This window comes from Pleurodeles waltl, chromosome 11 (assembly GCF_031143425.1).
Source record: "Pleurodeles waltl isolate 20211129_DDA chromosome 11, aPleWal1.hap1.20221129, whole genome shotgun sequence".
Classification (NCBI taxonomy): domain Eukaryota; kingdom Metazoa; phylum Chordata; class Amphibia; order Caudata; family Salamandridae; genus Pleurodeles; species Pleurodeles waltl.
This window is the reverse complement of record NC_090450.1, coordinates 205,139,269-205,154,784: the sequence shown is the minus strand read 5'-3', so window position 1 is coordinate 205,154,784 and position 15,516 is coordinate 205,139,269. Positions and strand designations below refer to the sequence as shown.

Genomic DNA, 15,516 nt, shown 5'->3' with positions numbered 1-15,516 from the left:
ATTGATCTTTCGCCTCCTTGCCAGATAACTTCCTTGGAAAACAAGTAAAAGTTTATTTCATGAAATGGTGTTTGAAAGCAACCCACCAATAAAGTCACATTTGGGAAAAACAAACCTGGGTTAAGTGAGTGTTGTGCAAATGCAAAGTCATCTGCTTTGATAATCTCATCTTCTTCATCTCCATCCAGTTGGAGGGATTTTGGAGGCATTAGAGGCAAAAATGGAGGACAATTAAATAGGTTTCATGTCCTACTTGTCTAATCATTACAACTTCTTTTTCGTTCCGATGTTTCTTTGAATTGCTTGTTGCAAAATGACTCCCTGTGATTAACTTTCATATTACCATTTTAAAGGGGTGATGCATCAAGTGAAAAATTTAGCAGAATCAGAGACCCTGCTGACAAGTCCACCTAAAGCATGCACAAATGGATCAGGAACTCTACTTTCCACTACAATAAGCACTGGCATAACCACTGTTGCAAGCAACACAGTTACAGACCTGGGTTCCCCAAGCTTACAGCATAGCAGAGATGATTCATTAGATCTTAGCCCACAAGGGTAAGTATTGCTTTAACTTATTCCTGGGTTCATTCCATTTAAACTGTTTGTATCCACATGGTAGTTACCTTGTGTCCGACAGGACATTAAAGCTGCAAGTTATTGTGAATGAAGTGTTGTAGTACACGCTGGAGACTTAACCAGTCTATGGTAATAACCTTGACACCTTTAACATAGTACCGGACAAATGACGTAAAGGTGTTGGAAGCCTCAGTTCTTCGGTTTTATGATTAATTTTCAGCAGGGTTGTTGAGTATCTATTGCCAGAGAAATGTTACTTGCACATTCTTCCTGAAACTTACTACTTAAGGATTCTCACTCTGGTTTCTTTGTGAACTAAGTCTTCAGTCCTGGTACTGAGATGCCTTTTCGGGCCATAGTATTCCTGCCTTGAGACTGAGAAATTAACTTGCGTGGAATAGTTTGTTGCCTTGCATTTGAACTTTCATAGATAAATTGTTGAACTTTTATAGATTTTTTTATTTTTATTTTCTGCCATTGGGGTATGAGCAGGAATGTTCATGTATACTAACCAAACACTGCTGTCTTCTAAATTCTCTTCATGTTTGTCTCCTCTAAAATCTTCGTGCATTGAGCCCTGGGGATTGTGTCTCTGGTAAATTCTGTGTCCTCATTGTTGGGGTGAGGTAGTGGATTGGTTGTCTGCGGGTTCAGCCCAGAAGGGAACCCCAGAAGAAAAACATTGATTATTTCTATTTGCAGTTCTGCAGGTTGCACATCGTTCATAGATTCATATGCTTAAATTATTCAGACATCAAGCAAAATCCTCAGTAACCAAAGCTTATCAAACAGTGGTCACATACTTGTTTAACATAGCCCATTTATGTACTAAGTAGTTTCTAAGCCTCATTACGTGACCAAAGGCCTGGACACTGAGGACATTTGGTTCCTCTTTTTCTGGGCTTTCACTTATCAGCTTTTTTTTAAATTAAACAAGGGAAAATGAGGAGCCTTATTAGCGCAGAAGTGTCGTATTTTAATCTTTGAAAGATAACTTAGCTGTAGAACAGTCCTTCATTGATAATCATAAATTCCTGAATAAATCGCTGCTGCCTGTGGGGATCCTGGAACACTTCCTCTTATTAGATTTGTCCTTAGGACTATACGCTTAGGTGCAGTGGTCAATATGGTGAGCAGCACCCATTGAAACTCTATCCAAGGCAAGTTTTTTTTTCTCCCAAAATGTAGACTTTTGGATTCTGGATAAAATAATTTCAAAACTGTATTGCAGCATCTGATGTACAGAATGCTGAAAGTTTCTACCAATAGGGAAAAAGTGCATCCAGGTAGTCTTACATTGGAGCGCTTTGAAAGTAGACACCTGTCTTTCTAAGGCCCCAGAAGCTTTCACTATCCATGACTCATTGTACTGGTAGTTCAGTCCCAGTGTCATTTCTGTTTTCTGACTGAGTTGAGAGGCATCCCATAACACCCTGACATTTTCACACCTGTTTTGAAAAGCAATTGTTTTAGATATATATATTTTTTTTAATTACAGCTACACACAATGTATCTTTGCTGGGTAAACCTGTTTTATTGCATCTCATAGGATCTTCAGTCTCAAAAGGTTTCTCTTTTTGTTAAGTGTCCACCATGTAGCAGGACAAAGTAGCCACTGATCCACACAAGGCATGTGTGGTTTGCCTAATTTCTATGAATTCTGTAGCAGAACGAGAGTTATGCCAGAAAATGTCTAAAAGGACTTTAAAGGACAAGTAAAATATCTGGGTTAAAGGAAAACTGGAGGCGATATGATCCAAGGCGAACCCAAAACAATGGTTTGAGAGGCCTCCAGTCACACAACCTCGGCTTGCCCAGCACCTCATAACGATACTCTCAGAAGGAGATCTAGGGAAGGGAGGACAAATTTGATTTGAAACCAAAAATGTCTACCTTCTGGAGCTGCAAACTGTCCTCTTGGGTTTGAAAGCCTTTTTAACCATCCATCAAAGCGAGGCTGCTGCAGGTTCTCAGTGAGAACACCACCATCATATGGTATTGCAGCAAACAGGTTGGGGTGAGGTAGTGGACCCCATGCCAAGAAGGACCAAATCCCTAGAAGTGGCAGGAAAATTAGGGGATATTCGTGGGGGTGCACCACATGGCAGGTTCTCTAAATGCCAGCATGGATGGACTTGGTCGCTGATTCCTAGTAGATCACAAATGGCACTCATATCCAATGGTGTCACAGTCTCTTCAGTGAATGGTGAGAGCCATGGCTCGATCTGTTCTCCGCTGCCGAGAACGTGTAATGTCCGGATTTTTATGCTTTGCAGTTTCTAAGATGGCTCTCCTTCTGGGATGCGTTGTCTTAGATTGTAGCTCAGGACTCCTGTGTGCACTTGTGCAGATATCTCTCCTACCCAGAGTTCTGAAAGAGATGAGAAATGACTGGACCTGAGGCATCCCAAAGGTACTGGATTAGGAAAGGATATATTGGGATCCAGAATTCTTGGGAACAAGCGTCTGTCTGATAAGGCTGGTGCTTTAAGAGGATCTTCTGTCGCAGCAACAGGGCCTCTGCCCCCCTCCCCCCTGCAAAGCTCCTTTCTCACCCTGCCCCCTCCCCTTCTTAATGGCGACTGTGCTGAAGGCAAGCCCGTCTACGCCTGGACCGCGCCAGCAACCCTGGTGACTTTGTTTGAGGCCCCCTCGCGCCTTGAGACCCTCACAGGTGAGTAGCCGCGCTTTATAAGCATTGATTGATTGAGTGCAGAGATCTGCACTCAGACCTTCACAAACTACACTATCATACTTGGAGATAGAGTGCTAACAGCTGATTGCCTTTGATCTCCCTCCCGTGGTTGTAGATGTTAGATTCGTAGCCAGGTGTCCCTTGACCAAATCAGTATATAGCTGTTGTTGGGACAAGTTTGTGGCTTGGTGCAATACAAGGCTGATTGACACACTTTAAGCATGGAACCTCATGATGCCACCTACTATCATGCAGGAGTACTGCTTTAAAAGCTTCCGGATCCAGTCGAACGGCTGGGAAACATTGAGAGGATGAAGAATCTGCTATTGGAGGGCTTATCTGCAGAAAGAGCAGTACCGAAAGTAAAAAATAACTTTTTTGTCGTGCACTCAATAGCTCATTTAGCTTCTCTCCCTCATGCTCCAGAGCTGCAATGACAAATTAGCTAACAGCTTGTTTTTCTGTTTTAATATTTCCTATGATCATTCATTCTTTCTCAATCTACAGAAAAGAACTGACTCTGTAAGGAGCCTCAGCGGTAGACACATTTTCAGTCTTGCACATCAGAAGCTGCAGTGTGGTCTTAAAATAGTATTTTCGCTAATTGACTGTCTACATTTTGGTAAAACATTGCCTTGGCTAGGCCATTGAACAGTGCTGCTGTTCAAAAGGTCATAAAGACATTAGGACCCTGTATGTCAACATACACCACATTGAATTACTTTAACACTTATGACTGTAGTGAAGTTACCTACCATGCAGAACCAGGAATACTAGGAAGTAAGCCTTTCTTCTCCAGCATTTAGTCTTTGAGATGCCCATGCTTGGAGTAAACAAAAAAGAAGCACTATTGACAAAGCATAGCACTGTGGGCAGGTATGTAAGTGGCTTACATTAATGAACCCATTCTGTAGTGTAGCACAATTCCTCTTTTCTGAGGGGACACCTGGTTAGATTTCCCTATCTTCAGAGAACTGGATGCTTTTCAACAGTAGGGCACCACTGTTAAGTATTCTCTTCGGGTTTTTTTGGCAATACATCTGCTTAGATTTTGATTTACTCTATTGTTATGGGTATAGCTACCACATGTACCAACCATCGCCATTGTGGATATAAATTTGGGAAAGGTGGCTGGCTGGCTTTACTAATCATGTAATACTTGCACAAGCAGATATCCCTATTTCGATGGGGGGAAAGAATACAATAATCCAAGGTAGACTCTAAATGCCGATGCATTTTGAGTTTGTCACTTGATCACAAGTTATTCTCAAAACCGAAACTTAAATTATTGAAGTCAACAAATTGTAATATTTTAAACCCCACATTACTTGTCGCCAAAGTATGCAGCATTTGATCCTACAACACAGCAAGCTCAAACGATTGGTAATCTTTTTCTTCCTATGCTTTATGGAGGATTATACTTGGTGTATATTTATGCAAATAGGAGTTATTTTTTTCTGATGCTTATCTTTCTTTGGTTTGCTTTCTGTTTATTGTTTATATAATTTTTTGTGCAGTCGACTTAGTGATGTTCTAAAACGAAAACGACTGCCAAAGCGTGGGCCACGTAGGCCAAAGTATTCACCTCCAAGAGATGAAGACAAAGTAGACAATCAAGGTAACATTTTTCTTTTACCTGAATGCTAATTATCACTTTATTAAAATATGAGAACATAGAAAGAAGAAATAAATTATATGTGTGCATGATGGTTTCTCATAATATGCCATCTCAAAAGATAAACTGTTTAAATGCGTTTGTTTTGCCTTTAATAATGTGGTCAAACCTACAACCCACCTGTGTCCAGGCCTCCACTTACCAGTCCACTGCTTTTAAAGTTTACTGCCTGATGAATTTATGGCCAGGTTTACTATCCTGCTGGGGGTGCGTCATGTTGTTTTCTGAATTGTTGATTGTTAGAATGTCCATATGTGACATTAAAAACGCACTCCCTTTCCGAGATACAGAGCTATTGCTTTCTGAATTAGGGTGACGCCAAGTGTTAATGAGATTATAATCCAGGCACAAAGACCTTTAGTTTGTAACTGGTCTCCTCAGTATAGGTCCATTCAGTCTCTAGAACTGATTTTTTCCCTTTCTGTCATTATGTCTTGGGCTTCTATGGAAGGTTGTGTATGTGTGTATAACTTACTGACAGTTATAGTTAGGACCTAGTTTCTATAAAAAAAGCATTTTTTGTTTTGCCAATAACTTTGGCGCTGTTTTCATGAATGTTCACAAAAGTTTCAAACCAGTTTGCCACTCACTTCGGCTGCTGTTTGGAAAATTTCAGGGTGATTCGTCAAGTGGGGGCCAAGAAAAAAGGATGGTCCTAAAATGCATTTTTCCCATGCGGTTCCTCATAGGGATTTTAGACACAACTGCAGCCCGAACCGTTGAACAGAATTACACCAAATTTGACAGAAAGTGAGTTCTTGGTACAGAAAGAGCTTTTTGTAACTTGGTGTAAATCTGTTCAGTAGTTTTGGCGTTATTAAACTGACAATCTGCAACTCCAGCGACAACTCTGCTCTGCAACATTGTTTCTCCGGCTCCTTCCAGCAACTGCAACGTTTCCCTGGCTGTGCATCCTCTGAGGGCAATGAGTCTTTAGCCTGCACAAGAAGTGAGAAGGAATCTCCCCTGGAGTGAAGGAATCACTCCCCTGCATCCGCAGGCACTAATGTAACAATGACTGGCTGCGTGGATCCTCGCTCCTCCGGAACTGCTTGGATCCTGTATCACAGGTGGTCGTCTGGAGTGGTCCCCTTGGTCCTCTCTATCAGCTGTCCAACCTGGGAGATGGTAAGCCATTGCTTTTCCTCGCAGGACAGTACCCCTGTGAACCCCGACACTTGTAGCTACCAAGGCTTGTTTGCTCCTCCTCCAAGGGATCTTTAGGCTCTGTGTAGCCCCAGCCTCCAGCACTTCCCTGCAAAGCACAGTCTCCTGCCTGATGCTCCAGCGATTTAGGAAGCCTCTCCTGGTGTTCTGAGTGGGCCTCTCTGCGACTCCTGTTCCTGTTGCCTGTGGGGGCTCCCTCCTGTTCTTGTGACTCTCTCAGCTGCTGAAAGTCCCCTAAGACTCCTGCACCTTGCTGGTCCTCTTCAGCCTTACAAAACCTACACTGATTTTTGCAAGGCTTGTTGGTGTTTCCAGCACCATTGACTGACTGCATCACAACCGCTGACGTGGGATATCACTTGCAACACACCTGAAACACCTCTTCTGCACTGCTAAGTTTCTTCATCCACCATTGACCTGGTCCTGCATCCATAGAAGAGTGGGTAGTGGCTGCTGCCACAGCCGGACACTCAAACTTGTCTTGGTCCCTTTCTTTTGCAGGTCCTCCGCTTCAGGATCCAATTTTGGTTTCCTCCAGTCTTGTCTGGATCATGCACAGTTCTTTTCCAAAGTTGTCCTGTGGGTGTGGGGAAAAAACAGGTGCTTAACTTCTCTCTCCTAGTCACTGGGGGGCACCCTGGTACTTGCCTTTTGGGGTTCCTAGTTCCTCCAGCTACTCTCTACAGATTTCACTTCCTTGGGTGGAGGACTGCCTTTCACATTCCACTTACTTGGTATATGGTTTGTTCCTCCCCTAGGGCCTTCACTATTTTCTATTATTTTACTGTTTGCTATTGTTTTCCATGCTAATCACTGGCTTCTAATCTGTATATAATAGTGTGTTTACTCACCTCCTAGTGCAGTGTTGCCTATACTGCATTTTAGTATTTGTTACCATAATAAAGAACCTTTATTTTCGTAACACTGTGTGGTTCTTTTTATGTGTGTAAGTGCTGTGTGACTGTAGTGGTATTGCATAAGCTTTGCATATCACCTAGATAAGTCTTGGCTCCTCATCCACAGCTACCTCTAGAGAGCCCTTGCTTCCTAGACACTGTTTATACCTCACTAATAGGGGATATCTGGACCTGGTATAAGGTGATAACTCCATAGATGCTTACCACACACCAGGCCAGCTTCCTACGGTATTGTCCAGCTGTAGTTTTGGCTATCTAGAGTCCTCTTCAACAGTTCTTGGTTGCCTGCAAGGATGCAGGGGAGCAGCTCCACTACTTCATGGGACTTACCTGGTGCTAGAGTGAATACTATAAGTTTTCTCAGGATTTTGGAAGTTTCAGCTGCTGGAGGACGTTGTAGCTTCGGCGTGATTGTCAAAGTTGGCAGGCAGGCTGGTAGGGTTGGTGCCAAGTCCGTCACTGGTTGTCAGTTCTCGCTTTTGCATCTCAGGGGTGTCCTTCTCGAGGTCAGTGGCATCTTTTGCTCTGGTTCCTGGGACTCCCCTAATTACTGAATTTATGGGTGTTAGGGATGTGTAGGGTAGTAGCCAATGTTGACAAAGAAATCCGACGCCTGTGAAGTAACCAACAGGCAGGCCTCACCCTTGCCAGTTGGTGAGTGGCCCGAAAAGCCCCCCAGTGCCATGCCTGCAACGTCTGAATGACCACCGGGCCCCTCTATTGAAATCTTTTGCAAATCGACACTCTGCGCCGCCCCCCCCCCCCCCACCCCCCCCAATCCCTCCCCCTCTCAGTGCTCTACAAACCCCCCCCCCCTGGTCTGCTCCCTGAGGACGCAGGTACTTAACAGCCAGCACTCTGGAACCGGAGCACCCCCTATCTCCAAAGGCGCCCATGTTATTTTGGCTCCTCTTTGACCTCTTCACCTGACCGGCCCTGTGTTGCTGGGGCTGGGTGTTTGGGGTTGACTTGAACCCCCAACGGTGGGCTACGTATACCCCAGAGACTGAACTTATAAGTACTTTACTTACCACATTAACATAACTGTACTTACCTCCCACAGGAACTGTTGAATTTTGCACTGTGTCCACTTTTAAAAAATATTGCCATTTTATGGAAAACTGTGTACATTATTGTTTTGGTTCAAAATCCTACCTACGCAAAGTACCTTACATTTAATGTTCTTACCTGCAATTTGAATTTTGTGGTTCTAAAATAAACAAAATAATATTTTTCTATACAAAAAACTATTGGCCTGGAGTTAAGTAATTGAGTGTGAGTTCTCATTTATTGCTTAAGTGTGTACAACAGTGCTTAATTTGTGCTTGTTGTTTCTGGTGCTGAGCACCTGCACTTATTTTTGAGGGCCGGAGCTTATTCTTCGGCCTCAAACATTTGCTGCGAGCAAAAGACACATATGGAAAAGACGGATAAAGAGAAAAATGAAAGAGCGTCACAAAGAGAGAAAGTAGAAAGCTACAAGAGTGATCTGAAGAAGCAGGGAGTGGCTTTATATGGATTGATGGCTTCAGGATTACGCCGCCCCAGTATTCCATGTTCACACATTTGATTGCAGCAGCTGCGTGTTGAAGAGGAGGGCTTTGGGCACCAGCACCTTCTTATTTACAAATTAAGCACTGGTGTACAACAAATGCTTAACACTACCCTCCGATAAGCCTAACTACTCGACCACAGTACCACAAATAGAGCATTAGTATTATCTACTATTGGCTCTGTCAAGCCTCCTGGGGAACCCCACACACTCTCTCACTTTGAGATAGTATATAAAGAGCCAGCTTCCTACAAAAGTCTCCTTACCTGATTACGAAGTTCTTGGGTTTGAAACACATATAAAAACAGTAATTTTTCTAAACTGGTTTCGGATTTATTCTTTGAGAGTCTCCTTTATTGCCTTTTGGAGTACAACAAAGTCTTAGCACTACCCTTTGATACGCCTAACTGCTCGCCTATTCTACCACAATATAGAGCATTAGTCCTGTCTACTTTTGCCTCTGCAAAACTAGTTGGGGATTCACTGGACTCTCAGCAGACTGTACTACATTTTAGTGCTCTATATAGAGAACCAGCTTCCTACATAGAAATATTTTTACAGTTATGGGAGAAAGAACACTGGCGAGCTGGTTGGCAGGGAACCACTGCACTTCTGTCAAAGTTGCATCAAACACAAGGCAAAAAGTGAGGGGTGGGAGGTGTTGCAACAGAAAAATCCAGTTAACTACAGCAGGTCTTCAGGGGGCACTTCTAAGGTGCCCTGTGGGTGCATGTATTAATAAATCCATCACTGGAATCAGTGAGGGTTTATTACGATGAGATGTTTGATATCAAACATTCCTAGTTTCATTGAGGCCATTGTGTAGCGGGGATCTCGTATTGACCTGTGTCCACCACATACATTTAAAATAGCTTCCCTGTTAACTTACTATGTCTAACAATTGACAAAGACATAGTAGGGGCATATTTGCTCATTCAGATATGCCCTCACCTGTAATATTAAATACCCAGTTTTAGGGCTGTAAGGCCTGCAGTAGGGGTGACATACAAATATTACAGGCAGTGTTAGGCAACATGGCACACAAATGTGTGCCATGTTGTTTTTTCACTTTTTGGAGCACATTGTCACGCAGCCTGCAGTTGGCATTCTGCTGGAACCATTAATGGACTTGGGGACCACCAACTTCCACGGGCCGACTCCTGCTGTCTCAAACAGCTATCCCCCAAGTTGCCCACCCTTTGGGAATAGCTGTTTGCTTTGCCTTAGTGGGAACTGTGACAGTTCCTGTAGGATGTTCGCTCTCTACATACTATCTCAAAGTGAGAGATAGTGTGCACAGAGCCCAAGGGTACCCTTAGAGGTTGATAGTAGAAAAATTAGATAATTCTAATGCTCTATTTTGTGGTAGTGTGGTCGAGCAGTAGGCTTATCAGAGGGAGTGTTAAGCATTTATTTTACACACACACACAGGCAATAAATGAGGATCACACACTCAAAGACTAACACCAGGCCAACAGTTTTTGTACAGAAAAATATATTTTCTTAATTTATTTTAGAACCACAAGATTCAAGATTTGAAGTAAATGCGAGGTACTCTACACAGGTAAATAAGGAACTCTGAATTAGAGCAATAGCATACACAGTAGTGTTAAAATGACAATAAGCTATTTTAAAAGTGGACACTTAGTGCAAAAATCAACAGTTCCTGGGGGAGGTAAGTAAGGTTAAGTTTCTGAGGTAAGTAAAGCACTTACAAGTTAAGTTTCCTGGACATAGGCAGCCCACCGTTGGGGGTCCAAGGCAACCCCAAAGTCACTGCACCAGCAACACAGGGCCTGTCCAGTGCAGAGGTCAAATGAGGGCCCAAAACACACAGGTGCCTATGGAGAACAGGGGTGCTCCGGTTCCGGTCTGCTGGCAGGTAAGTACCCGCATCCTTGGGGAGAAGACTAGGGGGGTTTTGTAGAGCACTTTGGGGGGTGGGCGGGGGCACAAACAGGCACACAAAACACACCCTCAGTGGCACAGGGGCGGCGAGGTGTAGTGTGCTTAGTAGGCGTCGGGTTTTCTGTAGAAATCAATGGAGGGACCCAGGGGGGCACTCTAGCAATGCAAGCAGGGCACGGGGCTTTCTCGGGCCAGCCACTGACTGGGCTAGGCAGAGGGTTGCCTGATGGTCACTTCTGCACTGGAGGTTGGTTCCTTTCAGTCCTGGGGGCTGCGGGTGCAGTGCTTGGTCCAGGCAAAGGGTTCTTTGTTCCAGGCAGTCGCGGTCAGGGGGTGCCTCTGGATCCTCTCTGCAGGCATCGCTGTGGTGGAGTGAGGGGGTCGTCTCAGGTTACTCAAGAGGTCGCAGTCGCCTTGGAGTCCTCTCTGCAGTGTTGGCTGTCTGGAGCTCGAGCCGGGGGCGTCGGGTGCAGAGGGTGAAGTCTCACGCTTCCGACGGGAAGAGTGAGTTCTCTAAAAGAGTTCTCTAAAAGTTTGTAAGGAAATGCCTCCTTGGCATGGTTGCCCCCTGACTTTTTGCCTTTGCTGATGCTATGTTTACAATTGAAAGTGTGCTGAGGCCTGCTAACCAGGCCCCAGCACCAGTGTTCTTTCCCTAACCTGTACTTTTGTATCCACAATTGGCAGACCCTGGCATCCAGATAAGTCCCTTGTAACTGGTACTTCTAGTACCAAGGGCCCTGATGCCAAGGAAGGTCTCTAAGGGCTGCAGCATGTCTTATGCCACCATGGAGACCTCTCACTCAGCACAGACACACTGCTTGCCAGCTTGTGTGTGCTAGTGAGGACAAAACGAGTAAGTCGACATGGCACTCCCCTCAGGGTGCCATGCCAGCCTCTCACTGCCTATGCAGTATAGGTAAGACACCCCTCTAGCAGGCCTTACAGCCCTAAGGCAGGGTGCACTATACCATAGGTGAGGGTACCAGTGCATGAGCATGGTACCCCTACAGTGTCTAAACAAAACCTTAGACATTGTAAGTGCAGGGTAGCCATAAGAGTATATGGTCTGGGAGTCCGTCAAACACGAACTCCACAGCACCATAATGGCTACACTGAAAACTGGGAAGTTTGGTATCAAACTTCTCAGCACAATAACTGCACACTGATACCAGTGTACATTTTATTGTAAAATACACCCCAGAGGGCACCTTAGAGGTGCCCCCTGAAACTTAACCGACTATCTGTGTAGGCTGACTAGTTTTAGCAGCCTGCCACAAACCGAGACCTGTTGCTGGCCCCATGGGGAGAGTGCCTTTGTCACTCTGAGGCCAGTAACAAAGCCTGCACTGGGTGGAGATGCTAACACCTCCCCCAGGCAGGAATTGTCACACCTGGCGGTGAGCCTCAAAGGCTCACCTCCTTTGTGCCAACCCAGCAGGACACTCCAGCTAGTGGAGTTGCCCGCCCCCTCCGGCCAGGCCCCACTTTTGGCGGCAAGGCCGGAGAAGATAATGAGAAAAACAAGGAGGAGTCACTGGCCAGTCAGGACAGCCCCTAAGGTGTCCTGAGCTGAGGTGACTCTGACTTTTAGAAATCCTCCATCTTGCAGATGGAGGATTCCCCCAATAGGGTTAGGATTGTGACCCCCTCCCCTTGGGAGGAGGCACAAAGAGGGTGTACCCACCCTCAGGGCTAGTTGCCATTGGCTACTAACCCCCCAGACCTAAACACGCCCTTAAATTTAGTATTTAAGGGCTACCCTGAACCCTAGAAAATTAGATTCCTGCAACTACAAGAAGAAGGACTGCCTAGCTGAAAACCCCTGCAGCGGAAGACCAGAAGACGACAACTGCCTTGGCTCCAGAAACTCACCGGCCTGTCTCCTGCCTTCCAAAGATCCTGCTCCAGCGACGCCTTCCAAAGGGACCAGTGACCTCGACATCCTCAGAGGACTGCCCCTGCTTCGAAAAGATAAGAAACTCCCGAGGACAGCGGACCTGCTCCAAGAAAGGCTGCAACTTTGTTTCCAGCAGCTTTGAAAGAACCCTGCAAGCTCCCCGCAAGAAGCGTGAGACTTGCAACACTGCACCCGGCGACCCCGACTCGGCTGGTGGAGATCCAACACTTCAGGAGGGACCCCAGGACTACTCTGATACTGTGAGTACCAAAGCCTGTCCCCCCTGAGCCCCCACAGCGCCGCCTGCAGAGGGAATCCCGAGGCTTCCCCTGACCGCGACTCTTTGAACCCAAAGTCCCGACGCCTGGGAGAGACCCTGCACCCGCAGCCCCCAGGACCTGAAGGACCGGACTTTCACTGGAGAAGTGACCCCCAGGAGTCCCTCTCCCTTGCCCAAGTGGAGGTTTCCCCGAGGAACCCCCCCCCCCCTTGCCTGCCTGCAGCGCTGAAGAGATCCCGAGATCTCTCATAGACTAACATTGCGAACCCGACGCCTGTTTCTACACTGCACCCGGCCGCCCCCGCGCTGCTGAGGGTGAAATTTCTGTGTGGACTTGTGTCCCCCCCGGTGCCCTACAAAACCCCCCTGGTCTGCCCTCCGAGGACGCGGGTACTTACCTGCAAGCAGACCGGAACCGGGGCACCCCCTTCTCTCCACTCTAGCCTATGCGTTTTGGGCACCACTTTGAACTCTGCACCTGACCGGCCCTGAGCTGCTGGTGTGGTGACTTTGGGGTTGCTCTGAACCCCCAACGGTGGGCTACCTTGGACCAAGAACTGAACCCTGTAAGTGTCTTACTTACCTGGTAAAACTAACCAAAACTTACCTCCCCCAGGAACTGTGAAAATTGCACTAAGTGTCCACTTTTAAAACAGCTATTTGTCAATAACTTGTAAAGTATACATGCAATTTTTATGATTTGAAGTTCCTAAAGTACTTACCTGCAATACCTTTCAAATGAGATATTACATGTAAAATTTGAACCTGTGGTTCTTAAAATAAACTAAGAAAATATATTTTTCTATAACAAAACCTATTGGCTGGATTTGTCTCTGAGTGTGTGTACCTCATTTATTGTCTATGTGTATGTACAACAAATGCTTAACACTACTCCTTGGATAAGCCTACTGCTCGACCACACTACCACAAAATAGAGCATTAGTATTATCTATTTTTACCACTATTTTACCTCTAAGGGGAACCCTTGGACTCTGTGCATGCTATTCCTTACTTTGAAATAGCACATACAGAGCCAACTTCCTACAAAGTTGCAAAAAGTTTGGTGTGGATGAACAGTGCTGCTGTTCTTGGGAGTTTCTCTGTCCTTTGGTTCAGGGCAGTCCTCTGAGGCTTCAGAGGTCGCTGGTCCCTGTTGGATGCGTCGCTGTGCAGGTTCTTTGAGTCTGGAGACAAGCCAGTAGGGCTGGGCCCAAGTCAGTCGTTGACTCCGTCTTCAGGGCTTTCAGGTCAGCAGTCCTCCTCCTTTGTGTAGGTTGCAGAAATATGGTTTCCTGGGTTGCCCCAAAATACTAAATGGAGGGATGTGTTTAGGTCAGGAGGGCAGTAGCAAATGGCTACTGTGCTGCAAGGTGGCTATACCCTCTTTGTGCCTCCTGCAATGGCAGTGTGCATGTGTTAGGTGAGGGGTCCCTTAGGGTGGCACAACATATGCTGCATCCCTTAGGGACCTTCCCTGGTCACAGGGCCCTTGATACCATTGGTACCTTTTACAAGGGACTTATCTGTGTGCCAGGGGTGTGCCAATTGTGGAAACAATGGTACATTTTAGGTGAAAGAACACTGGTGCTGGGACCTGGTTAGCAGGGTCCCAGCACACTGCTCAGTCAAGTCAGCATCAGTATCGGGCAAAAAGTGGGGGTGGGGAACGGCAACAGGGAGCCATTTCCTTACAAATACATACACAGTTTACAGGTAAGTACTAGACTTAAAGTCCCAATCTTCTGGGGTTAGGGTGCCCACAGGACAGAGTTCATTTTGGCACAGAGTGCACCACCAGCAACACAGGGCCAACCAGGTGCAGAGATCAAAGTTGGTGCTGGGTGCCCAATGTAAAGCAATGGAGACTGGGGGTGCTCAAAAGAGAACGGTTTGCAGGTAAGTACCCACAGGGGTTGCGTCACGGTCAGAGAGGGTTTAGATCAACAGCAGGGGGCCTGCAGGTAAGTATCAAACATACACCCTTAGCGACACAGGTTGACCAAGTGCAGGGTGCAGAAACAGCATTGGGCGCCCTATGCAACCCTGTGAGGAACTGAGGAACTCTGGGCTCACAGAGGCTGCATGGTTGGTCCAGGGAGTCAGCTGGATAAGACCAATAGCTGGCTAGCTAAGTTAAGATCCCACTTGAAGTCGGTGGACAGTTGGTTTAGTTCCCCAGGGGGCTGCGGGTGCAGGGTTACCTTTCTGTATTGGGAATCTTGAAAGGAGGTGTTCGGAGAGTGGGGGCTCCTGGATTTAGGCTGCAGGCATCGTTGGTCAGGAAGGGTCAGCCTTGGGTGGACACTAGGTCTGAATCGCCTGGGGAGCTTCTCTGGACAGGTGAGCCACCAGGGCATGGGCCGTGGGCGTCCGGTGCAGAGTGGGCGTGACTCGTGGATCACGAAGGCTCTGTAGTCCTTTTTGTAGGTTTCTTTGTGGACAGGGCTGCTGTCTTCGGTTGTTCTTGGTCCTTAGGTAAGCAGGTAGTGCTCTTGGGGTTTGTAGAGTCCACTTGTCCTGCAGGATGAGCCGTCTTTTTGTATCAGGAGTCCTGAAGCTGCGGACAGGCCGATAGGGCTGGGACCAAGTCAGTTGTCATCTGGAGTCTTCTCTGCTGGTGCGGCTCTTCAGTCATTCTTCTTTCAGGTCGCCAGGAATTGAAGAGCAAGGTTCAAAGTTGCCCCGAACTACTAGATTTAGAGACATTACACAGGTCAGAGGGCTGTAGCCAATGGCTATTGACCCTGAGGATGGCTACTCCCTTTCTGTGTTCAGTTTGGGGAGTCGGGCACATTCCTAACCCTATTGGCTATCTTCCTCCAAAACAAGATGGAGGATTCTGG

General features: G+C 46.3%; 1 protein-coding gene across 13 annotated transcripts in view; it reads left to right on the top strand.

Annotated features, from left to right (window-relative positions):
- The window catches only part of TRIP12 (thyroid hormone receptor interactor 12), a 1,145,873-nt gene that overhangs the window by 694,682 nt on the left and 435,675 nt on the right, over positions 1-15,516 (top strand). For all 13 annotated transcript variants that reach the window (XM_069213427.1, XM_069213421.1, XM_069213434.1 and 10 more), the window contains 2 exons: positions 354-558; positions 4,792-4,892. In XM_069213427.1, coding sequence (XP_069069528.1) covers positions 354-558; positions 4,792-4,892 — 306 coding nt within the window. The remainder of the gene's footprint in view (positions 1-353; positions 559-4,791; positions 4,893-15,516) is intronic.